Genomic DNA, 26,727 nt, shown 5'->3' with positions numbered 1-26,727 from the left:
TAAAGATGCTGGCAGCGGCCATCTGGTCTGTAACTGCTACTGGAGCATCGGTTTTCCTACTTCCTATGTCTGTGCTGTGTCCTTTCGGTGGTGGGAAGAAAAACTGAAGGAGCACTCATCAACTTTCAGCACATGTGGAAACAAAGCTAAGAGCAATGGCATCCCCAAATGCATTGGCAATTTGCTGAGAGCCTGCGGCCTGCATCTCATTTGCATTAAAAATACGGAGATCGCTCCTGCCTTTATCTTGACCTGGGGGACGTGGCTGGTAAGGGCAGCAGGGCCCAACACGGCTTATTTTACCTGGATCCCCGTGGGCTGCGATCAGCTATAGCGCCACGGGATGGGACATGCCCTTGCCCGGGGGACGCGTCCCCGCGGCGGGCGGGGGCCCAGCGCAGCCGCCCCCGGCCCTGTCCTGCCCAGCGCAGGGCTGGCTCCCCCGACCTGCCGGGCTGGGGGTTACGGGACCCTCCGCTGGGCGTTGGCAGCTCGGTGGGCTGGTCTCTGCCAGGGCTTTTCCATCGAGGCCTGGATGAAGCCCTCCTCGGCGGAGCGCGGAGCTGCTGCTTTGCTCTGTCAGGGGCTCTACGGAGGGCTGGGGGAGCCAGTGCCCCGCACAGAAACGCTTTTGTGTGTTTTTGAACCAGTTTGGTAATGAAAGACAAATTTAAAAAAGGACAGGAAAAACCCCCCAGCTTGTGCCTTTCAATAGAGATAACTGTTATCTCTTATAAAAGTCTACATAAGTGTAAGTAATTGCCTGCACTTGGCTCTGGTACAGTGGAAAAGCTGTGATCAGCAAACCCGCATTGTACTGGGCATGTAAGGGGAAGTTATTGGATGATACGGGACGTGTTGGCCTTAATGCCTGTCCTGCCTCCCCTGCCTTGTTTACTTTCTTTGCAGGTCTTTTCAAGGCTTAGTAACAGTGCTTAGGGAATAAGCGGGGGGGGTACCGCGCTGACTTTGAGCGACGAAAGTTTTCTTGGGATAGCCCTTAAAAATAAAAAGAAAATAAAGAGAAGCCCGGCTCTGGTGCGGCGTCAGTTCGGCAGTCTTTGTTGAGCGCTGAAGTTCTGTGTGCGTGTTGTGAACGAGCATCAACGGGGAGCGCGGGCGCGGGACGGGCTGCCGGGGCTCTGCCCGCCGCGGGCCGCTCAGTGAAGGCACGAAGCGAGGCTTCCCCTTCCCGGTCAGCCCCCGGCAGCCGCAGCAGCGCCGTCGGTCGGAGCTGCAGGCACTGAGTGTGCCTGTGTCCGTGTGTCGGGGGTGCAGGGCTGCGGGTCACGTTTGCAGTCGCATGAAGCGCTGCGCCGCGCAGCCGCCTCTCGCGTGTGTGTCCGTGTCCGTGTGCCAGCGCTGGCTCCCTTATCGCAGGAAGTGTTGCGGAAAGCAGTTGCTCCCTCTCTCTGTGCCCGGTTTCCAGAGCGCGGCGATTAACCAGTCTTCCCCCCGCGCTGTCACTCAAGTGCTGGGCAGAAAACAGCAGTCACGGTTGTCTCGCTCCAGCTTCAGGACAATCCTCTCTCCCTCTCTCTCACTCCCCCTCTCTCTATCCCTCTCTCCCTCTCCTCCCCCCGCCCATTCCCCAATAAACTTAGATAAAGCCATTAGAATGGATATAGTCTCTTTTTGGTTTTGTCCTTCCTTCTGAATGCTTTTATATACACATATATACATAAAACAACATTTTGTTTTATACTATATATATATATGTGTGTATATATATATCTATATATAAACAATATATGTATGTGTCTGTATACATAAATTCCAAAATTCTATTCTGCATTCTGTAGTGATAAGCCTGAAGCAAGTACAGTTTTTCCTGTTCATAGGCTGGCTGTTTCAGGGACATCTTTGGAAATCACTTTGTTGTCCACATTTTATGGGTACTTTATTATAAGGAGGATGTGAGTCCACTCAATTTGCATGGAAAAAAACCCTCAAAACCCAACAGTCTAGATTGAAAGGGAGATACCCGGATAAATAATTTTTCTCATATAATCGTCTTAGAATTGACTTGTGATATTTCTTTAAAAAATCCCATCTTAAACTGGTATTTTATACTTGTGCTATTAAAAACCCATAGTGTGGAGGTCTTAAGATGCTTGCATGTTCAGATACTGTGTAACATCTCAATATATAAAACGAGTATGTCAAGAAGCCCAGAGACTAGGATTCCCTTTTAGAAAATTAATCCTTTAATATATTTGTTTCTAGATTGTGGTCTGCAGACACATATAATCATGGTATGATACTGATCTGCAGTATCATATCATTCATTAAGGGGTTTTAATTAAAAGTTTGGTGTGAGGGCTGCATAGTGGTTCCCTGTTATGTTTGAAGTTTGACAGTGGCCCATGATCCAAAAATTTAGGAATGTTCATTCAGGAGAATTAAGAGTCCTAAATCATTACATTTTGCTTTCATTTCATCCTGTAATTTTTTTTCTCTCCTTTCAAACATGATTAAAACCAACGAGAAAGGAAATATTTGAAGTGATTTGCAAAGTTATTTGATTTTTATAAAATTACGTGGTGTGATGTGCTGTAAGTGCCAAACTACAGACAGACTTTCAGCTTCTAAATTAAGTACACTTTTTTTGTTCTGGTTTAAGCCCATTGAGACTTCTGCCAGTTAGGTTTTTCTCTTCTGTGATCATCTCGCACATAATAGTCTGATGTTGCAGATGCTTGCAGGAGCATAGCAAAACTGGTAGCATCATGTATGTGGTTTGATTTTTAATTTATAGTATATTAAAGCATATTTCTATCCCGAAAGATCTTATATGAAACTACTGCAGTATATATTGAAACAGTCTCTGGACTCCTAACTAATCTAATATGAATAACCAAGGTACGCAATAATAAATGCTTAAGGAAAAAAAAGGTTTTCTTTAAAATTTAAAAGAAGACTTAAATATATACCTTTTAAAAATAGGACTTTCAGATTTTGATCGGTGTTAAGGTCTAAGTCTACACAGCATTATGTACTGTTTGTGTATATTTACCTCTTTGCTACCAAAGTTTTAAGTAATGTCACACTACAGTCCTGGTGGAAATGGCTATCTAAACACCCGGGGCCAGTTTGTGGAAGTGATCGAATTGGCATCTGCAAGAGGCTTCCTATGCTAGTGCAGTGACACTATTTTCTCCATTTTACATTCTGCTCAGTGACTCTCACTTTCAAAACTAAGATTATCAGGAACAAAAAAAAAAAGGCAACAGAAAACTTGTCTTTCTCCATTCTATGGATGAAAATAAAGTATGAGATGAGGAGCTTTGTTACCTCTAGATGTGATAAACCAAAACAGTTGGATGAACAATGCACAGTGAACAACTCACGTGTAATTCTTTGTTTAAATTAGTTTTTAATGCAAAACAGGTTTTGTAAATGTGTTTTTTTTTTTTCTGTTCCTGAATACCTCGGGCATCATTGAACTGACAAGCAATACTTTAAAGAGATTTTTAATAATTCTTAATATAATTCCAGCTTTCATAAACCATAAAGAAACTTTCTTATCTAGTAAATAGGAAACATGCAATGAAATCTGTACTATGTATCAACATAAAACCATGTATGAACACAAAAGACGATGGTGACCCGTGTAACAGCTTGATTAAGAGCATATAGATACAATGTACACAAGTCACTATCCAGAGAATGACTCCTTCTTTTGATAAAACTACTACATTTTAATAATTATTTCCTGAGTTCTCACTCTTCAGAAATACAGTGAAAACATGTAATTTCTTTTAACCTCATTGTATGTGTATGTTGATGTTTTTGGCCTGCCAGTTTGAGTCGCAATTAAAACTAGCCATGTGTAAGTTGCTTTGATTAAAGTCCGTATTCATGTAAGTAATCATCAGTGCAAATAGTGCAATGAATTTGAAATATGTTGTGTACTTGTTTATCTTTACTTTCTGAGGTATTTGGCACAAAATCATATTATTTCTTTAAATCAGTAATGTGTTGCATTTATTGGATGGTGCATGGCAGAAACAGAAGTACTGTTTTCAGATTACCTAAATATTTTTGTATTTTCAAAGTATCTCCTAGCTGGGGTATGTTATTAAGACAAGTTCACAGTGTGTAGTAATGGTATAGTCTTCCTTCCTTAGCCTAAAATCCTGAGCAGATTTTTCATCCTGATCTTCAAATGCTGAGACTTGGAGAGAGTCAGCCACAGTTACTTACATAACGCGAGAGAAAATGCCAGGGGGGATTGAGTTCAGGGATTGGAGTACTTAATATCTTGAGCAAAGGCTGTGGAAATAAGGATGAACATTTATATTAATTAATTACAGAGCATTAAGAAAATCAGATCAAATCTAGAAGACCTCTTGTAATTAATCATGGCTTTGCTGGAATAAGTATCTACCTCTGACTTTCCCAGTGCCTCTTGTGATAAAGGCTGTAAGATACTATGGGGCTGAGTGTCCAATGGTTTGTGCTCAGTCTACTCATGGGGTATAAAACAGTGCCAGATGAAGATCCTGACCTACCAAAACCAAATATTCAGCTGAGAACTATTAACAGGGGAAAAAAAAAACAACCCAAACCAAAGTTGTCACAGCTGTGTCCTTTTAAGGTCAACACCAAAAAGATTCTTGTCAAGTTGACAGAGGGAGATGACTTACTGATGTAACCCAAGGCAAAAGAGATAAGCAATAAAAAGTGTTCCATTTCTGTTTGATAGAGTGACTTCTCCTGACAGCTTACAGAGAGAACCAAGCAAAGAAATGCACCAAGTTAGTTACTGTGACAGTGAAGCTGATAAATCACATAGAAGTTTGATTGTGCCAATTCCACTGGGTTTTGGAGCCTGAATTTTGCTATATTTAATAAGGGCTTACATAAAGTCATCAAAATACGCCAGACCTTAATTTCACTGAAATAAAACTCCTTTCTACCAGGTAATAAGGTAAATATAAATGAATAGTTTATTTCTAATAGTGCTCATCTTTAGTATTCAGATGTGGACATAAGGAAATAAAAAATTAGTTAGACTTCCAGCATTCAAGCAGTCTTTTTATTTTGGAGAAAAATATGCCAGAGATTGGATTTTCACTTAGAAAAGTAGATTTCTGGGTGGAAGGGGAATGTGCCTCTTGGTGTGGACCAGTTCATCACCTTGCCATCTGGTTTCTGTATGGTATGGTTGCTTTTCTGTACATTTTAAACACATTTATAGTCAAATGTGAACTAGTAATTGCTTTTGTAACATGCACTCCAGTGTAACACCGCACACCAACTTCTAGCCAGAGCATAGCTTCTGCCGTGTAATATAAAAGCTGAGTATCATTCGCATAGCTGACAGAAGTATAGTTTCAAAGCATTTTAATGACAAGGAGGGCATTATAATCCTCCTCTGCATGTTACTTAATGAATCGGTTTGCTTGCAATGATTTTACTTTTCTGAAGACAGCCCTTACATTTCCTGCCAGATAAAGATTATTTTCTCCTGACATCTTTTTTACCCCCTCTCTCTTCTTTAAATAAGACATTTTAACCATTCCTTCCTTCAAGGCCTGGCTTATTTTTGTTCCCCGTCACTGTCATGGATGGCTTTGTTGTTCCCTGTGTGCTGGCAAGGCGGGCTGCAGGTGTGCAGCAGCCGCCAGCCAGGCAAGGAGTGTGGCCCCTGGCCCAGGGCCTTCAGTATGGTGACCCGCCCTGTTGTCCTTCTGGATGAGGAGTAGATACTGCTTTGGTTTGAAGGCTTTTCAGATGCGTGTGATCCTTTCCTGGCTTGTGTGGACTAGTGCTAGTTCCAGTGCTGGTTGAGTGTGCAAAGGCAGAGGAGGAGATGGGAGCTGGGCTGTCCAGAGGAGAAGTGAGCTCTTTTAATCCAAGCCTGAGTTTCCACTGAAAGGCACAGTCTGACAGGCCCCCTGCCAGCCCTGGGGTGTGAGGAGGGCATTTTCGGCCAGTGTTGGTGCAGGCAGAGGGCATGGCCTGGGCCCTGCAGACGGTGGTGAAGGGATGGGCAGGGCCCCTTCAGGCCCAGTAGGCCTTAAGCCCATTGTGAAATCGCGCATTTGGCTCCTGGATCTGCCCGTGGCACCCTCTCTTTGACTCGATGACGGCTCTGCTCCTGATGAGAAATGTAACCAAGTTTTCCTTTGAACTTTGTCAGGGTTACCCTCTGCTTTGTGTGCATAGTGGTGGAAATCTTAAGTCTTTGCATTTTGTCACAAGCAGAAACAAAAACGCCAACATATTTAAAGGGGAAAAGACCTTCATGTGTTAGGCGGAAACAAAATGCTGGAAAGGACTGCCAAATCAAGGATTATCAAAGAGCCATGGTTCTAGCGGACAGTATATACCATAGATAAATAAATAAATATATGTTTAAACGCATTTCAGTGCAGCAGAAAGAAAAGAAGCAATAGTAGGGTATTGTGCTAGTGTGGAAAAAAGAAACTTGAAACAAATGCCCTGGTGTTTACACAGCTAAACCAAAATAATATGGGAAGGTTGGTCAGGCCCAAATGAACCCCATAAAAAGCTTTTTAGGTATTCTAAGAGTTGCATTGGTCAGTTTTATCACATCAGGCTTCTCTGTGTAGCCATCTCTGTTTTGGCATTGTGGATTATGTGAGAACAGGGTGTTGCAACAATCTAGGGAGATGCGGTAACTTCAAGAAGGAGCAGGGAGATGGGTAGTATTCTTTCCCCATTGAATTGGAGCAAAAGGTTTATTTTCTTCAGCAGAAAGCAGCAGGTATCACCCATTACCTGTTTAGTTTCATCCAAAGAGATTAAGTTCAGTTGAAAACTGTAACATGCAGATTAATGTTTTGTGTTACAAAAAAAAAAATTTTTTTTTGATGACCAGCAAGGTGTAGTCTCAAAATGCCTGAACTCAATCTATCAGTCTCTATCAGATCTCTACAGATTCTATCTGTAGACTGCTGTCCTACTCAGTCTTTGTGCACAATTTACTGAAAATAACTTTGCTTGTATTTTTTTCCACTTTTAGATGTGGCTCTGTTAGATTCTTCTGGCAAAGCAGTATTGGCAACTCTGGGCGTGTCTTTTGTGAAACCTATGCAGAGGGTTCAAGAATTGCCTTCTCATTGCATTTTTAATACCTAAACTACCTTCAAAATACAAAAAGAATGTACAATGCCTGCTTGAACTATGGCACAGTCAGACATATAAATGACTGGTAAGACAGTAGATAGAAAGGATGACTTGTTTCACAAAAGGTTGGTAATGTTACAGTTAATTCTTGCTGCCCAAGTAAGTAATACATACCTTGTATTTAGTTTGAAGGCAGAAGATAGTGTGTTTTAAAACCTATTGGCCTTAAAGGGAATGCAGAAGGTCACTATGAAAATAAAAATATTTTTTAAAAAATGATAGAGACAAAGAGTAACTTTCACCCCAACTGCTTTTGAGGAAACAGTGCCCTTGGCATATGTATTTATAACATTAAGGAATAATGTTAAGGCTGTGCATACTCTGAAAAATCTATTTGTGTGTGTTGTCCTGAAGTTCTGTGGGAATTGTGAGCAATGGGTAACTCTTTGAACATCAACCACAGTATGTAATCCTGTTTATGAAGTGACCCACCTTTATCCTAAAATTAGGTAGAGTTTTTTTTGCCTTGACAGCGTCTGGTAGAAGGATGTTTCATAGCCTCAGTGCTTTGTCAGTTAAAACCCTTCTTTCTCATTTTCAGCCCAAAGTTAATCATGGCTAGTCTATTTGTTCTTACGCCAACTGGATCCTAAGCTTTTCTCTCCCTCATGTTTACCTGCTGCTAGCAACTGTGTTTCTAGTCTAAATGAGCTGAACTTCACATGTTTATAAAAAAAAGAGTTACATCTTCCATAGCTTCATTAATTTTCCTTAAAATTAATCTTTCTTGAACATTTTAAAATGGTTCTCTTAATGTAGTATCATCTGTGACATCATCACTTACTTGTTTCTGCTCGAATTTTTGCCTGGGACATATGACTTTTTAAAGTGTGATTTGGAGTGGTTTGTATTTGTTGTCAGCTACTGTGGTTTTTTTCTTTCTTTTTTTCCCTTCTTCAATCACAGTTAATATAAGTGTGAGGGATTGTTATTTCACAGAGCTTGCACTCTTCCCTACTAGTTTTCATTTCGACTTTCAGTACAATTTGCAGTAGTTTTCTGTATGATATCTCTGTACTTCTCTAGACAATCTATCTCTAGATACAAAACTTTTGTTATCATTCAGTTTCCTTAGTATTTTCTGTATAAACACACTTGAGTATTTGTCTTGTTAGCTCATCTGTGGTGCAGCTGTTTAAAATGAGGCTTTTAGACCCTGATGGACTAGTTTAAATGGAAAGAAGTGACTTGAGAATAGTATAGAACAGTTTCAGTCTCTGCCTTGTCATTTGGCCTCAAGACCAGGCTCACTTCTTGATGAGTGTTACAAAAACAGCGTAAACATAGCAGTGATATGGCTGTTTCGGAGTGGGAGTAATTAGTTTATAATGTCGATTTTCTGAGGGCACAAAGGAAATTAAGAGACATTTCCCAGTCCATGGTTACTTGCCTAACCATAGGTCTGCCTCTCCTATTTTTAATTATCCACTATTCTATTTAAGGAGCAAAAAAAAAAAAGAAAAAGAGGAAAAAATGGCTTTATAAACTAGAGCAGAAAGTCTCTTTAATATTGCTGAAAGCTGGAGTGCTTGTAGGAAGCATAAGCCAGCACTGAGCAGTTGCTGATTCTCTCCTGCAGACCAGACACTGCAATCCTAATCTGCTGGATGGCGCATGTTGCACTTTGTCTGTTCGCTTGAGTTTCTACTGATGGAGTCCAAAATGCTTAGGAGAATGGTGCCAAACCAGATTTTCTGACGTGTAGTCGGGATGTTGCCAGGGTGAGCATTTGGAGCTGGGAGCTGCAGGAGAGTATCCCACAGTTGGGATGCACCCACGATCTGATGTTGGATTTTCCTCGTGTAGCAAAGCAAATAAAGTGCCAGGCTGTCTGCTTCAGAAATACTATGTGTTGCCACAGTATCTTATGCTGATAGACTGTTGTTGATTAATTTTTTGAGTATTTGAGAATTCATTTTTTATCAGTGCATTGTAATAATTTTCTTACTTTAACGTTTGTATATTTATAATTACAGGAAGCAGTTTAACTGGCAGTGAGAAGTGCCTGGTGCTTTCATGTGGCTTCACTGTTTCCAGCTTGCACAGCATTGCTATGACAGTGTAAGCTTGCACATGGTCTTCCTTTTGCTCATCTTGATGCCTAAACCATTGACACTTCCTCACTTCTTGAACCCCAGTTGCAGTGTTCACATGCCAGTTCCAGTACAGCCTAAGATGTATTTCATTTTTGCTGGGTTCAAAGATCAAATTTTCTTGTGATGTTGTGAATTCAGAGCAAAATGCAGGGATCTGCAGAAAATGATTAGCAGCTGGTTACCTGTATACAGGACACAGGTTAACTCGAAGGGCCTGTGTGGACAATTAAATGTGTACTTCCCTGCCATGTAAGCAGAAGTCCCTGACTTTATGCACTCTTGCTGCAGTTGAATGAAAAGGTGGTATCTTTTCTGTTTTGGTAGGTCTTGTATAGTGAATGTCCGTGAAATCAACCATTACAATAATATTCCTATGTTCCTATTGTTTCTATTACCCACATGTCTTAAAAGAAAAAAAAAGAAAAAAGAAAATTTCTTTAAATTTGAAAAAACCTTAACTCTACCTGTGATGAGTGAACCATAGGGTCTTTATTCCCCTGCCTCCAGTAGACTTGCCATTTCTCAGTTTATATGATGTTTCCATTGCTTATAAGTTTCTAAAGTCCAGTCTCTCATGCATCCTCATTTTTTTTTATCCAAATCTTATGTCTCATTCTTCTTGTGTATTTCCTGTGATTTACAGTCATGATTCAAATTGAAACATAATGAGACATTAGGCATTGATATGTCAAGCTGTTAGGAAGACGCAAGGGAGATGGCAATTTTCAGTAATTTTAGAGTCTAATCAAGTGTGTGTATGTTGCCTAGATTACAGTGTACTTGTGAATGACACAAGTCCCCTTTAGCTCAGAGGCCAGTAGAGTTCTACGTAGATGAAGTTCAGTTTGGGCTTGAGCTTTCAGGCTTTGCAGCTTTGAATCCCCACATCTGATCTCGGGAAGCGAGAAGCAGTAGGTCAGTGCCTCCATGGTGTTTCAGGCACCACAACACAGGCAGACAGACCTGGAGCCCCGCCGGTGCCGTTGGTGGTGTGGGAGCGTGTTGCTGCCACCTCTGTGCCTAACCTTTAATTATCCTTGATGCTGTGAGTGTAATACAGACTTATTTGTGCAGTTGGCGTGAGACAAGCGTGCCATCTTGTGAGCAGGCAAAATGGGAACAACATGTAGGTTCTGCTGTGGGTGAATGAAGCGTGAGGGTTATGAGCGGAGCTGTTGGGTATTTTGTTTCAGACTCAAAGGCGATCCAGAGCTGCAACAACTTAGGATGTAAGAGGATGGGAAATCAAATTGCTGCTTTAGATCTGGGAGTCATAAAGAGCAATTATTTTTCTATTAATAGGCCAAGGCCTATCAAGATGATACGGGATTCAATGATAACAAGGTTATTTTTTTAAAAAGGGAGACTCAAGTCTATGTTTGGTTTAATCAGTAGATTTTGATGCTGGAGAAGACCCAAGTATCATCTACTTCACAAATACATTGGTTTAATGCAATCTCTGTTCTTTAGGTCATGTATGCATATATATGCTCATCTTGTTATCGACATACAAATGGTTTTACGAATGTCTTATGTCGTTAAGGTTTTTATCTGTGATCTTGGGCTGTTCTCATTACTCACAAGAAGAGAAGCCACGGCCAAATTATGAAGATAATTTCTAATTTCTCTCATGTATTCTTATTCTTTCAATACACACTGCTTAACAAAAGAATTGTTTAAGAGATGCTTAAATTTAATTGGCTCTGATTTCATCTCTGTCTTCTTCAAAGGAAGACATCTTTGCATTATAAATCCGGTTGTACCAGATTTCAGGGGGTAAGAAATTTATAGCTAATACTAATCCCTAAAAAATGACTACATCTATTGTGAAACATTCTCTACAGAATTGTCACAGTTTTTGTGTCCTGTATCAGTTAATCAAGTAATTTTAGAAGTTGGATTTTCTCCTAACTGTTACTGGTACAAAGATCACTTTTGCAGCCTTAGGTCTTGTTGTTTATCAGATAAAACTGTTACAGGAGTAATTATTTACTCTTGACTAGTCCCATTTTGGGAAGAATTTGCACACTGATACGTGGATGAAACATTTATCTCTTGAGTTGTTTGAAAAAAGAGTTGTGGATGTTCTGAAGCTATTCCTAGACTGGAAAATTAGAAGCAGCCCTAGCTTGGTTTGATCGTCATGGGGAGAGCAAACAGCAACAGATTATTGATGGGCAGCAGTTAGCTGAGCAGAATGACATGATCTGTACTCAGCCAACTGGCTCACATTTGGCAGTCCTTTTATTCAGTTAATGTGATGTGGTTATCTCACCCCATCCGTATTGGACTCTCAGCTTCTCCACCTAATTGGCTGTGTTAATTTGTAGCCCGCACCTTCAGATCTCAGGTACATCCCAAATTCCTTGGCACAAGTTGCAACATTACTTCAAAGAAGGTGCTGTTGTAGCCTCTGCAAGTAGTTTTGGGACTTTTTTTAGACTCCAGAATGCCAGTGAACCCAGAAGTTGCTTTAATAGTTGCTTTCTTTTTCTGTGAAAACATGGCAAAAGCTTTCACTCTTTGTGGGATATATCCCAGTGCAACAAATCAGCTCAACATCATTGCTGGATATTTCTTAAAACTGGTGAGGTACCGAATTGGGAATTGAGGTGGCATGAAGGCACCTCTGAGGAGGAAGACGGGAGCAATGTGGTAAGACTTGCTTGTGTACAAGGGATTTCTGAGAGTGGAAATATTAGTGTAATCTCTGGGTTTACCTCTCTGTAACTTTTTAGAAAAGTAGTTATATATTTTTTTAAGGAACATTTGGGTGCATTATTGCTGGAAAAGATATACAATGCCCAACTTACTTCAAAATATATCTTCAATAGGAATAAAACAACTGTTCACTTCTCCTCGTCTCTGCGGACTGAAGATTTCTACTCTCATTGGTAGTTTTAGTTTCTGTCTATATGTTGCTGCTTGCAGATTCTGCCACCTATGTTGTACTTGTGCTTCTGAAATTACATATTTACCTCTCAGGGGAAAAAAAAAATTAAATCTTTTTTTTATGTGTTTTATGATCCTGGCAGATTACTGATGTTTAAATTAAATTTCTGATGTCTGTATGGTCCAGACTAATGTGAGGGCTTTTGGCACCACCCCTTTGTGCAATAAAGAATCAAAGCCAGTAGAAATCTTCTATCAAAAGCTGAAAGCTAGATTCATAAAATCACTTATGCAGGCATTATGAGATTTTCCCATGGAAAGTTTATGTGGGAGTTCGGGAAAAACTGATTCAAGAACAGCATTATTTGCACTATATATATTCATCCAGCAGTCAGCAGGCTGGTGCTGGCACCCCTTGCCAATTCTAAAGGATTGCCAGCACTCATGAAGTGGCTGCAAAGCCACATCAGCAGAGTATCAAGGAGTCTTCTTATTCCACACCCTCCTTCCCTCTTTTCCGACCAGAATTGAAATGGGTAAAACAGAAATCATACTCCTCAGTGAATGCGTGTACTCAATTCTTATGGCTATCCAAAAAATACTGCTGTTTTAAAGCCGTTTCATAACAAATTATTAAGGTGGAAGTGCTGTAAGACTAGCTTTCTCATCAGCATTTCACTTCATTTCTCAGCTTCAAAAGAAAAATAAGAGATAAAAAGGGCAAATAATAGACAAACCACTCAGTGAATCCATTTGCATTCACTTTGGTCTTTTTTTTTTAATGTATTTTACTTGGGCTATTTTAAAGAAAGTGGCTCTGTTTCTCAGTCTGCATGAGGACCATATGATATGTGATGCAAGAGTCTTTCCTTGTTAACAGGGATGATTCCAAAGGCGAGGTAATTCACCACTGCTTTGGCTGGAGCTAATATTGGGCTCCAACATCAGTTCTGTAATTTCTGACAAATGGCCAAGATTTCTTGAATAGGCACAGCTTTCTGTTTTGTGTAGGGAACACACAATCCACTCTTTTGTTGTGGTTGCCACTGCTGTTGTTTCTCCCCTATTCACAATGGAGAGTGGGGTTATTTGTGCCGAGTGGAAGAACAGTGCCAAAATACTGAGTTGCTTATATTTAATATGATTTTAATTTTTGTGATAGCCATAAAGGGTAAAAGAGGTTTTGTAATACGGATCCCCTGTATCCTGATCTCTAGTCAAGAGGGCATATTGGTGATGAAAGTTTTATCTGTCACAGGCATGTCAAGATGAGAGTTTACTGGATGATTCAACCCAAATGTCTAGGAACTGTTTATATAGAGAATGCCAAACAATTTCCATTGCTTTTCTTTTTATCTAAATTCTTGAATAAATTACTAAATAAAATAGTCTGTGTTTGGAATGTATGGCTGTGGGATATATGGAAACTCACAGCATGTGGGGGAAAAAGTAAGAATAGGGAAATATAATAGTTTTGTAAACTTTACGTGAATATAGGTACATCATATATAGACTCAAGATTCAATTTGCTGATCAAAGCATCCAAATAACTTTGGATTTAATAATGTCGGCAATGAATGCTAATGTATGGAAATTGAAAAGCATGGAGCAACAATAGCTAGCCACGCTTACCAGTATTACCCTGAAGCAGGTAGATTTACATTTTTTTGTTTTGTTTTGCAATCACAGTTTGGAAAATGTGTGCTCTTTTTCCCTTCTCTCATACTTCTGAATGTGGGTTCTCCTGAACAAGCTTAGACAAGATTCAAGCTAAACAATAGGGCAACATCAGAACCTTTGAAGGCTCAGTTTGGATAGGTACCCAAAGCCAGAGTCTGCTTTGATGTATGTGGGCTCAACTTCGGTTGCCCTTGGTTGCCCTCTCTTACCTATGTAACTTGTGTCTGGAAACCCTTGCCAAATTTAAAAAAAAAAAAAAAAAAAAAAAGGATATTTTTGCAAACTCATGTTCATCTTGGTTCTCATCTGGCTGAAAAAGTACTACAATAATGCCCTCTCCAGTGATGATTTAATGTTACTGTTTTAGGTCTAGACTGTAGACTTCTACCTCTTTCCCAGTTTTTGAAATTTCAACCCCGTTTCAAATGGGAGGATTTTGCCTCTAGTTGGAAACAAAATTATTTGAACTTTTCTGGAATGCTAGCCAAAACCATCCTCTATCTCCCTTGCATCTTTTCCTCTTCTCGCAAGTAATTTATGGTTCCATTTGACTGAGGTTTTGAGCAAGGGAACTCTGATGCCTTACTCTCATATCACAGACCTCCCCTGGCAGAAAGGGACAACACATCTCAGACTTGCTTCTCTTGAAGTCAGTGGAGCTTTTGCCATTACCTTCAAGGGAAATAGGATCAGTCCATTGTATTCTTAGTGCAAAAGAACAAATGAGTCATTTCTTGTATCCATACCTGATTGCTCTTGCCTGGGAGCCAGGAGGTCACCTTCTTTCCTCACTCTTCATCTCAGAGTAGCACTGTGCTTGCCTCTGCCGGTACACTCAACTCAGATTCAGTTCTGAGTCATTTGCAAACCCTAAATTCCCATTGTCTTCAAAGGACATTTGGATTACAGGGAACACTGAGTTTACTCAGGCTGAAAAGAAATTGAAACATGTAAGATTGCCACACCTGCTAGAAGAGTTTGGCAAGACAGTGGTTGTTTGCCCTAAAGACAGAATGAACAGTGGGGATGTGATAGATGTGCCCACAGCCCAGGAGGTCTTTGATTCTCTCTAGTACAAGACTGAGGGAAAACTCTACTCCATTGGCAAGAAGCAAACTCAAACCACTTAAAATTTACTTTTTTTTTTCAGATTTAGATTGTAAAGTGAGAGCTACCAGATGTCACTGCTATCAGGATTGTTGTAATGTTGACATAGATACTGGTCACTTTTATTGGACATGGGGATATATAAGACTTCTTTAAAAACAAATTGTAGAATGTTGAGGGATAATTAAGGCCTACAAACCCTCTTACTCTTCAGAAAGTAAGCCACTGTCTTAAGCATTGAGGGTAAGGAGCAATTTATTTTCACAGCAGTAGATGATGCTATCCAAAGGCAGTTGAACCTTCTTTGAAGGATCTGGTATCTCCAAAAGAGAACATCAGACTAAATGGACCTCTGGTTTCATCTAATAGGGAATGTTCTGCATCCTATAAAGAGTAATGACAGCTAATTAATAGAATTACCAGAAGATTCAGAGAGGATGGCAGGCAGGGCTCTCGAAGGTGTCAGTCCTGGCAGAAGTCAGTTACTTTATTGCAGTAAGCAAATCAGGCTGGATTCTCTCCGTGGCGCAATAACAGTAGATTGGGGAGCATGCAAAGCAGCACCAATACATAAAAATTAAACTACTTTTAATACACAAATCTGAGTTTAGATAAATGCAGAACAGAGAAGCAAAGGCATAATATTCTCTGAAAGTGCTGCCTTTTAATGCTGTTTTGGAGACTAATTTACATACAAATAAAATGTCAGCTTATCCCATAACTGTCATGATAAATTGGAGCATTTAGATTTTTGCACAAGATGCTCCTTCTGTACCTTATTAAATTACTGGATCTTGGCCTTTTGCCAAGTGCTAGGGTGATGCTTTATTTACTGAAATACATACAGGAGAGAGATATGGACTTGGACATCTAGAGAACCCAGGTTCAGTCACTAGCCAAGAGCTCTGCCTGCACGTCACCTTGAACACCTTGAATTTTTCATTTCTCTATAGATAATTTTATTTATCCATAAAATGTCAGTGATGTTAGTTTTCCTGTTTCACAAGCTTCGTTGAGTTTTAATAGGTTGTCATGTGTACAGAAGGCTTTTAGGTACTTGATTGGAAGCGAGGCCAAAGGGAATCTTGCCTTGTTGGGCTCTCCCGTCCTGGATGGATGGCAGTGGAGGCCAGTAAGAAATGCAGAGCTGCAACCTGCTGTGCTCAGGAGCCTGTAAATAAAAGCAGTTTTAGAATTCTTCATTTTGCTTGCAAAATAGCATGAAATTCTCCATCATGTCACCTCTTTAGGCACATCACCTTTTGACTTCAGTTTCTCCTGAAAATGTCTGTGTGATTACCCCAGGAGTGAGCTTAAACTGAACTAAGTGCCTGGAAGTGGGCTCAAACAATCTATTTTGAAATGCCACTCCTAAACTCTCTTGAAATGACCAACTGTCTGTTTTATACCCGTAGAAAAGGTTAGATTTATTCCAGTGGCTAGATGACTACTGATGTGTGCTGTGCTCTGAAGCATAAGGTAATAGAAGAGATCATTGGGAATTAATTCAATGTGAATTAATAAGAGATTTATCTGATGAGAGTTGTTTGAAGGTGGTGGCACTTTGTAGCTTAGCAGGATTTAAGATGTCCAAAAGTGCACCTTTAGAGATTTGAGAACGATCGATGTTGGGGAAGTAAATGTAAATGGGAAGGAGCAAGCCTGAACAGACCACAGCTCTTTTCACTTGTCTCTTTGTTGTACACTTTGTGGGGAAAAAAATTGCAAACAGCCGTTGGCAAATTGGTGATCAGGGACTAAACTGAAGAGCCTGAAAATGCAAAAGAGTAAGAGAGGAGGAGAAAAAACAACACTGTTTTGCTATGATGCTGTTCTGCTAATACGACGTATAAACCATGGTTTTCTCCTTGCACTTTTTAGATTGATGAAGCTATCACAATTTCAGTGAAGCATGCAGAGTGTAGAATATCAAGCAGATGCATTTTGTCCAAATACAAAGTCTGATCCTGCCTAATTTTACTGATACGAGGAAGCATATTTTACCTTGGCAATTTCAGCCAGGAAAGAGTGGACATGCAGTTCGAGGGCTTGTAGAAAAACATGTATAGATTAAAAACTCTTTTGGAATTAACTTGTCAGTTGCTTAGAGCTGTGACATCTTCTGTCTTGTATCGTGTATGAAGACACTTGTGCCAAAGCAGAAAGGAGGTGGTCTTGTTGAAGAGGCAGTTGCTTGTCATTAAGCTTATTCTGCCCTCCCATGGTTTAGGGCCTGATTCTTGGGTTACTTACACAAAAGGGGTTGTTCTTCCCTTCCCTTCCCTTCTCAGCAGAGAAAAGTTAGGGAGGGCCATGTGTTGGTTGTTTGCTGGCAGGCTTGCTCTGAGAACCACAAGCAAAACTGGGAGAGAAGCATCGTGTGTGACTGCCTCCTGCTCTGTGTCCCAGCTGGAGATGATGGGGATGCAAAGCTGTACATGTCTCTTTCCTGTCATTTCATTGTGCAAGTGTCCACAAGGGAAGGTAGAAGGGCAGAAGCTTTAGCCAGTCCTCTACCACTGCGTCTGAGCCTGGGGTAGTTTGCATCTAATGTAATCTAATTTTCAGTGAGGGCAGCAATTTCACCTGGAGTTGCCAGTGTTATTTACAGATTTTTTTTTTATTTTGAAAACGCTTAAATTAGAAAACATGGCAGGTCTTTGAACTGTGGACTGCACTAATGAGCTTGTTAACTTTCTGGTCATGCTCGGCACAGGTCTGGGCCAGCCCAGTGGGACAGGCTGCCGAGGAGGGCAGGGTGCTGGGTGACTCCTGCGGGACAGAGCCCGCCGCTGAGACACTTTCCCAGAAATTCAGTCTCTCAAAACACGAGCTTTCCAGCTTCAGAGCTTGTGTGCCTTACAGCTGCTTGGTTGTTGTATGGAGAGTAGGGAGGAGGCTCCAGATTGATTAGGACTTTATGTGCTTGATAGAAGCCGGCACTTTGAACACTTTGGGGCTTTTTTATATGAAGCACAGCAGACAGTCTTTGTAGTCTATTTATGTGTAATAAACGGGGTTTTGTTTTGTGTTTTTTTCTTCTGTTTTTCTTCTTCTTTTTTTTTTGTGAAGGAAAAAGAAGTCTAAAAAGGAGAGAAATTAAAACCACAGCATTATTTTCCCATGCAGCTATAGCATGAGTATCCTGCGATCTCACATGATCAGCTGTCCTGCTGGGGTGGAGTGTGGGAAGGTGTCAAAATATGTCTCTCAATTTTATTTTTTATTTTTTGTTAAAAGGGAAAGCCAGATGAATGCCAAAAGCCCTGCTCTCTTCTCTAGCCCTGCAGTAACAAACTACATGAGTGTATGTTATTAAGATGATACAGATTAAATTTCTAGCTACTAACATGCTATCACAACAGCAAAGGGGGAAAAAATCTTGAAAAAATTATGAAAATTAGTCTGATGGTCTCCTTTTAATAATAAGATCACTCCCAACCCCAACAGACAGTGTAGGCTGGAATTCCACAGGGCTTTTTTGTGGTCCTAATGATTTTAATAATACTTTGTGCTATGTAGCACCTTTCATTAGAGGATCACAAAATGCTTTACAGTCACTAATTAATTAAGCCTCACAACAGTCCTGTGAGATAGGTAAGTATTACATGTATATTAAGCTGAGACACTGAGAGTTAATGATTTTTTGCTGCATTATTCTGGGAAAATGATTGATGTTCAAGTGCCGTATGTGCATTATATGTCTTTGTGTGGGTGTGTAATATATATGAGTGTAAAAGTATTAATTTTACTATCCCTTAACAAAGATGTCCTACTTGAGCCTGTTGAATATAAATGTGTATTTTCATTTAACTTTTTGTTGCTGCAGCATATTGACTGATAATATCACAGTCTTCATATACCTTTGACTCAGTTTGCTCTTCATCTGCTTCTGCATCTACTTGTACAAAGATTAGTCAGTGGCATCTCATAAAATTCAAACATATTTCTAGTTGGATTATTCTGTTAAAGAGAGCATATGACTAAGATCTGACCTAAAACTGCAGCACAAGCATCAGGCAACAACCATTCTGTTGCAATAGGCTTTGATGACAAGCCATCACATTCAGTAAAAGTAATGAGCAACAACAGTGACCTGCTGGGGAGCTGGTGGTCAGCAGGTAATTAGCCATTATCTCCACCACTCTTAAAAAACTATTGATTACCAAAATTTGTTTGGGTTATTTTTTTCCTTTTTTTTTTTTTTTTTAAGAGATACACTAGTCACCATGGTAATTCATTATCCTGAAGTACAAACTGATTTTAGCAGAAGTTTTTGTTTCCAGGGATAAACTGACGTGAGTGATTGTTGAACAGTAAAGTCTGTATCTTGCAGATGTATGAACAACATAGAGTAGCCTTGGCTGTTTTTGAGGGAAAGTACGTATAGCTATTGTTATTATTTCTACTTTAAAATAGTGTGAGTGATGATAGCAGCTAAAAAAACCCCAAACCCCATGTGGTTTAAAGGTAATTTCAGTGTAAGGAAGATAAGATACAAACCCCTGGAGTATAGAGCCCAAAGACAAGTACTGCAACTTGGGCCTTATCCAAAATTCCCTCTGCTCTAGGAGTCCTTTCATTCACATCAGGCTTAGTAATTCTTTTATTTTGGGCAGATCACTGTTTGCAGTGATGAAAAGGTAGTTCAGTCCCAAAGACTGTTCTTCACTCAGCTTCTTTACTAGCCCCCAACAAATGTGCTTACTATTGCAATGGCATTTTAGAGAAGTGGGAAGTTGCCTGCTAACAACAAAAGTAACACCACTAATTTCATTTCAAGTGGAACACAAGGCAGCCAGCAGAGGTTAACTTAAAACTGCTGATGGAACAAGTTGTTTAGAAGCCATTAACTATCCCATTAGGCCAGTCCATGATGGTGCATGGGAATTTTTAAGACACTTTCTACAGCTCATTTTCAGCAGTTACTTAAAACTTGTTTAAGTGTTCGGTGAATGTTACGTCTGAGACAATTTTTTGTCTTTTTGTGTGAGTGCATGTGTGTGCAAGAGCACGTGTGTCTGAGGAGAAGAGAGCTATGGGATTTCTCGTGTTTGATGGAAATAGAGACCAGCAGACTCTATTTGTATAGTGCTCAGTAATAGATGCATGGGAATGTACAATAGGTATAATAATGTTTTTAAGTAAAAACCGTATTTTGAATGCATAATTTAGGAAGGAAAACCTTTTTTTTTTGTTTTGTTTTGCAGATATACAGATCAGCTCTCAAAATGTCTTCTGTGTCTTCCGTGCATCTTCTAAGACAATTGCATTAGCCCGCCTGCTAGTTGACTAATAGAATTAATAATTGTAAAAAGCACTCTAAAGCCACATGCCTTATGAAGTCAATGCTGGGTATGATTTTACAAGTATGTGATCTATTTTTTCAAGTGAAATTGTTAACCGAAAACGTTCTTGGCACACAATAAAACATTGTGCAATCTGTTATTTGTCTTAGAGATAATAATTTCAGAGTGGCTATATTCTTTCTGTATCTAACTTATGACTTGCTAGGGGATGGTTTCTTCAATTTAGGAGTATTGCAAATGTAGTTTTATTTACATAATATGTCTCTGAAAAATGATAGTGGTGGAATTTCAGCGACAAAAAAATCCCTGTGTCTTTTTTTACCGTCCCTTGAGTGAATATCAAACAAATAAATGACAGATGATTTTTCAAAAGCTAGAAGAAAAAAGAAGGAAAAATACTTTTAAATTCACCTTATTTCTTCTTTTCTTTCTTTCTTCAAGTGTAGAATACTGCATGAGAAGTATCCATTAGAGAGATTGAGTTTTCTTTTTTCCCCTTCATTAACACCCAGACTCACAAATACATTGGGAAAATTAGAACTAAACTATCTAGATCTACTGTCCAGTTACTCTGTATACAGTCCAGATTTTTCTTTTCTTTAAAGGGACTTTTTTTCTGTCCTTTTTTCTGACTCTCTTCTGTCAGTTGTCACAAAGATAGCAAGTCTGTAAGCTTTCCTTATCTGCCAAAAATATCTGTAACAAAAACATTTTAGAACATTGCATTTAGTCTTGTTTAATTTTGACTGAGGTAACAGTCATGATGTTTACTTTCTCGATTTCTGATTTTTCTTCACTGTGCAGTCAGGACTTCTTTCTCTGTCATCTGCCACGAATTGCATTTAAACGGAAGTTATTTTAAAAATGGTTTGGGACGTGTAACCAGTAGAAAAATATATACTTAGCTGAACACCTACCAGAGATGCTCACAGATATTTTTAGTGTGTGTGTTAACCAAGAACTTTCATGGAGACTCACAGAGAAGTAGTAATGCTGAAAGGCTGACAACTATATTTATACCTTGAATTATATATGTGTGCATGTAGTTTTAGTAGGCTGAGTCTGTATTGTAATAGTTCTCTTACCACAGCAGAAGATACTTCTTTTCTCTTAGTTCTGAGTGACTTCATGGTTCAGAAGTTATTGGGGGAAAAAAAAGTACAATTTAGTTCATACGTACCCTGATAGGTGTGGTTGGCATTAAAGAGAAGACATTTGGTTCCAACCATACGTGTCTTCTACAGTAAGGAATCACAGTAGGCATTTAAGAAACCTATTAAGGCCACACGGAGTGTCAAAATTTCTGTAACACTAGCTGGCATTCTGTGTGAAACCCGCCTTGCTGTAGCCCATGCTGCCTGTGGATCAGCTCAACCACAAAGACAACAAAGCCAGCCCAAGACACAAGTTGAACATTTCCCCTAAGAAGTTGTCTGTTTTTATCAACAGAGCATATAGTGCCCTTTCATGTGGAGCAGATGTAAATAAGAGCATGTACAGACGCCTGTTCTTTCATTTTTAACCTCTGTCCCCGGCCTTGCTTCTCAAAGTACTGTTTTGAGAAGGTCGTCTGCAGCTTTCAAGGGTCTGGATACAGCACCATTTGGAGCACATCAGTGCTGCTCCCAGAGTCACCAGGTGGTCCTCCCGTGGCAGAGCAATGTGTATCTCCAGTGCCTCTGCAGGGCCCAGCTGTGGCTGGGCTGGGAATGGGGACTCAGACTTGAGTCTGTAGCTCACATCTCATGTGTGGTACTGCAGGCTGCTGCCACCAGACCACACACAATTTGGCAAAGAGAAACATCCATCCAGGATTGGCAAAGATTAAGAGCTTAGAAAAGTTGTGGCACATCTGTCTTCTGCCCATAGCTAGCATGTGAACACAAATGGATCAAACCAGCTGGTGATGAATATCAAATCCAGAACCACACAGTGGAGAGAGCAGGAGAGTTTCATATATGTATTTTCTCTTAAATAGGGTGGGGAAGGTGAAGTGGATGAGGAATTTGACTTAGTACCTGCATAGTGTGATTACTTGTCCTTCCATAATCTCTCCCGTTCAGAGAGCAGCTAACTCACTGGTGGCAGACTCCCCTTTTCTCTCTGATCCTTATTGCTGTCCTGTCTCAGCTTTTTTAAATGGATCCTGGAAGTGTACTTGCAGATCTAGCAGTAGTGGCTCTGTCTACAATGAGGACTGAGCAGAGGAAGGTTTGGCTGATTAGATCCATGTGGATTCCAGGTGTTTTCAGGGTAGATCCTGGCTCAGCCACACAGGGATGTCAAATGTCTGGATCCAAGCCTGTAAAATTTTATTGACAACGGGTTTCCTAATAAAGTTAGTTTCTCTTTGTTTGGCAAATAGAACTAATTACATGAATAATGGACTGTGGGGCCAGACTCTAGAATATCCGTATAATCCTGTTTGAAGTTTATGGGCAGTAGGAGGGGGAACTTCTGCTATAGAGAAACTGATACCTGCTTAGGAAAATACTTTCTCTGAAACCTCAAGTACTTACTCTCCTAAGTCTGTTTTCTCCCTAATAACTTGTTTAAGTTCTTCTTAAGATTATGTCTTTTAGGTGTATTTTTGGAAAGCTACATTATATGTAGTTGTACTGTGTATGAACAGTAGGCTTCAAAAGTTTATTTTTCCACTTAGTTTTTAAAAATTATTTTAAAAGAAGCATTAATTTAAAATTCTTTCTGCCAGTCCATTATCATCCCAAAAGATAATGAAATCTGCAATTCACTGACTCTCATGGAAGTGTTTCTGTAGGTTTTTTAAAGTTCTCTTTTTAGTTAAGTTCAGTCTTAGTGTGCTAATTTTTAAGAAGTTTTCTGCATAGTTTAAAAACTAATCAACAAAAATTTTGTGAAAAGTTGATGTACTCAATGTATTCATGTAATTCAGAATGCTTTTAAAAGTGTCAGGTTTGTAATCTGTTACATATCTTGTATATCTTGAATAATCCTATAGGTTTTTTTTTTTTCTTTTTTTCCTCTCTCCTTTTTTTCTTTCTTATTTCTTTTTCTGTGGTAGATATGGTCCGGAAAAAGAATCCCCCTCTAAGAAACGTTGCTAGTGAAGGTGAGGTACAGACCCTTGAGTCTACAGGTACTGAAAGTGAAGAGTCTGGAAGAAAAAAAGAATTTTCTGCAGAGCAGATGCAAGAAAACACTGACCAGGGTGATGCGGCAGAGTTAAGTAACAAGGAGGAACTTTGCATGCATGTCCAAGAGCCATCTTCCAGTGTTAAAAAGGACTTGAAAAGCTCCGTGCTGAGTGAAAAGGCTGGCTTCAATTATGAAAGCCACAATAAGGGAGGAAATGTTCCATCCTTCCCTCATGATGAGGTGACAGACAGAAATATGCTGGCTTTCTCATCTCCAGCTGTTGGGGGAATCTGTGAGCCCTTGAAGTCTCCTCAAAAATCAGATGCAGATGACACCCAAGATGTGGTCTGTACCCCGTCAGGAGATGCAGCAGAGACAAATGAGGAGCATCAGATGTCGCCAAAAGCTTCAGATGAAACAGTGCAAGTGCAAAGTGGTCAAACTGATGGCCAAGGCTCAAGCCCGGTCCCCACGGCCTCAAAAAACCCACAAGTGCCTTCAGATGGGGGTTTAAGGCTGAACAAATCGAAAGCAGATTTGTTGGTAAATGATAACCCAGATACAGCGCCTCTGTCTCCAGAGCTTCAGGACTTCAAATGCAACATCTGTGGGTATGGTTACTATGGGAACGACCCCACAGATCTCATCAAACACTTCCGCAAGTACCACCTAGGACTGCACAACCGCACCAGGCAGGATGCTGAGCTCGACACTAAAATTTTGGCTCTCCACAACATGGTGCAATTCAGCCACTCCAAAGACTTCCAGAAAGTCAACCGCACTGTGCTTTCAGGGGTACTGCAGGACATCAATTCCCAGAGGCCTGTCTTACTAAATGGGACTTACGATGTGCAGGTTTGTATGCTCCCAGCCTCCCTGCTTCTGCTCACTGCCTTCTCAGATGCAAAGCCAGTTCTTGCAAAGCCTTTCCTACCTAGGTGATTAGTGTGTCTCATATATAACCTGCTTAAGCCTTAAGAACCGTTTTGGTCTATTTTAGCCAGGCTTTCTGCAGGTCTGCTGAGCATCTTGTGCAGCAGAGGAGTATTTGGGTTTTTGACCAGTGACATTTCTGTGTACGATTTAGTTGTTACGGTAATCAATAGTGAGAGATCTTATTCAGCAAACAGGCAAACCGCTGAATTGGTAATCATATCTGAAGGATTTACTGTCATGGAAAGAAAAGAGCAAATAATAACGAAAAATAGCAACCAGACAGACAAAAGACAGCAGCTGGAAATTAAAAATGTAATCCTAAATTATCAGCTGCTGGGAGTCAAGATTTGGCTTATTGATTCTTTATTAAGATGAAATAAATGGCAGCTCTTGGCAGCTCTGAAGTTGTCTAGTGCCAGAAAAACAGGATACACAATGGGTATTTAAAACATTTCAAAAAGTAACAGTAATCCATGCTGTTCCTCACGTTAGTAAGCCTGTAAGAAAAGGATTATTGCCTCAGTCATTTTCTCATCTAGTTGAAGTAGGGAAAAAACTACAGATACTGCTGGGAAAAAAAAAAATCTTATTTTTACCATGAAAGAGTGAACTCAGAAGTTTTTCATGGACTCTCTGTTAGTTTCTTATCAGCTAATATTTAATTAGTTAAAAGAAGAATTGATGGTGCTTTAAAAAAAATCTTTGGTTTGAGCTGAGAGATACAGTAGGATATTTCAGTATTCTATATGACACAAAAATTCAGATTTTAAGAAAAAAACAAACCAAAAGTTTGCATACAATACAAGCTCAAATGTCCATCCATTTTCAAGTGACTGCATACATGGAAACATTGTACTAATCACCAGATAAAACTCCCAGGGTATGGTAAAATAAAAAGGTAGAAAGGTGAAAATATTTAATAATGCTTACAGAAACTGTAGCCGTAGGAAAGAAATTTTGCAAGACAGGTTAAGGTGGCTAACATCTAACTTCAAGGAAGAAACCAAAACCAGGAAAACAAGTCAGGAATTTGAAGCTTTTCAACCGATTTAAACTTTGCCTCTTTTTAAAGAAACTCTACAATTTCTTTGTGGAACAGCAAATCAAACTAAGGTCGTTACTATGCAAAAAAACTGCAATCTTTGAACTGCTGTCTTACTAAAAGATCACTGTCTTATGTCAGACACTCTCTCCTGTCAAACTCTGATTAGAAAGCAAATACGTGATATAGTTAAAAGAGGTTAGAAGTGAATAATGTCAAATTGTGAAATGATGATTTATAATTAGCACATAGTATGATGTTAATACCTGGATTTCCTGCTATAGTTTCAGTTTGCTGACTCCAGGGACAGCATCTTAGAGCAACTGATCCATGTTGTCAGGAAGACATTCAAACTGGAACAGCTCAGGCATACAGTATAGAGGAATTTGAGTTTCTAAACACACTTTCATTTCCTCCAAACAATTGTTTCGTTAGGTCCTTAGTTATTTATAGGAACGTTTATGCTTGATTAGAATGAGCTGGACACTTTTCCTTTGCAGTGCTCTCAGAAATAAAACAGATGTGTGAGCTATCTCAGTTTGAACTGATAGAATGAGAAATAAAACAGCTGAACCTAGACTATACTTGTCTACTAAACTCTGGCAGTAAGATACTGCAGGGGAGACAAAAAGGGGTAGGAAGCAGCCCATAGATAATCTACTTAAGATCAGTCTTTGCTCAGACGAAAAACATTTTCCAAAATAGAACAGACAGCCTATAAAATGTTGGCTATTTATTTGAAAGAAAAAATAAAAAGTGGATCTGGAAACTTAATTTTTAAGGGTGCTAGTTTTCTCTGCTCAATTTGGGAATAGAAGATTATGTAAGCTTTTGTGGCAAATGCCATACTTCATCACTTGCACATGCACCAGATGTTGATCCAGAACATGTCATAAGATAAGTAACTGATTAATATTTTTATGCTTTCTCCTCCCCCACTCCTGATTCAGAGCAGCTTTGTGAGATTCATAAACAGACTAAAAGAACATCTGAAAGTCCCCTTTGCACCCACACATGTTTATATTACTCCTGTATCCATTTTGGAGGGCGTCATGGATTAGCATTTTTTCTCAGGCATCTGAATGGCTGACGTCTCCCGCCACAACAAGGGACTGTATCGATTGGTGCTCCAGTTAAAATTAGTTCCGTCAAACTCCTGTATAACATGAGAGGGAGCTAAACCTGTATAATTTGTTCATGTAAACAATATTATTTTGTGTAGGTACTGGGCTAAATGAAAATAATCCCTTTGTAATGAACTTGAAGTAGTAATGGACTGGGCTTAGGATCTGATTTATTGATCCCCTTGCACTTAGCAAACTGTTCTGTTGCAGCTGGGCTGGAAGTTATCTATAGATTTACAGTCTCAGGCCACGGAACTGGGCACAGA

General features: G+C 39.7%; 1 protein-coding gene across 3 annotated transcripts in view; it reads left to right on the top strand.

Moving 5' to 3' along the window:
- Window positions 1-26,727, top strand: part of TRPS1 (transcriptional repressor GATA binding 1) — a 211,103-nt gene that overhangs the window by 19,103 nt on the left and 165,273 nt on the right. For 2 of the 3 annotated variants that reach the window (XM_082296734.1, XM_082296732.1), the window contains exons 2-3: window positions 20,144-20,302; window positions 23,286-24,214. In XM_082296734.1, coding sequence (XP_082152860.1) covers window positions 20,266-20,302; window positions 23,286-24,214 — 966 coding nt within the window. In that variant the 5' untranslated portion in view covers window positions 20,144-20,265. The remainder of the gene's footprint in view (window positions 1-20,143; window positions 20,303-23,285; window positions 24,215-26,727) is intronic. The other variant, XM_082296733.1, reaches the window with a different exon arrangement.

Source organism: Coloeus monedula, assembly GCF_965178545.1.
Source record: "Coloeus monedula genome assembly, chromosome: 1".
In the NCBI taxonomy this organism is placed as follows: domain Eukaryota; kingdom Metazoa; phylum Chordata; class Aves; order Passeriformes; family Corvidae; genus Coloeus; species Coloeus monedula.
This window is presented reverse-complemented; position numbering and strand designations above follow the sequence as displayed.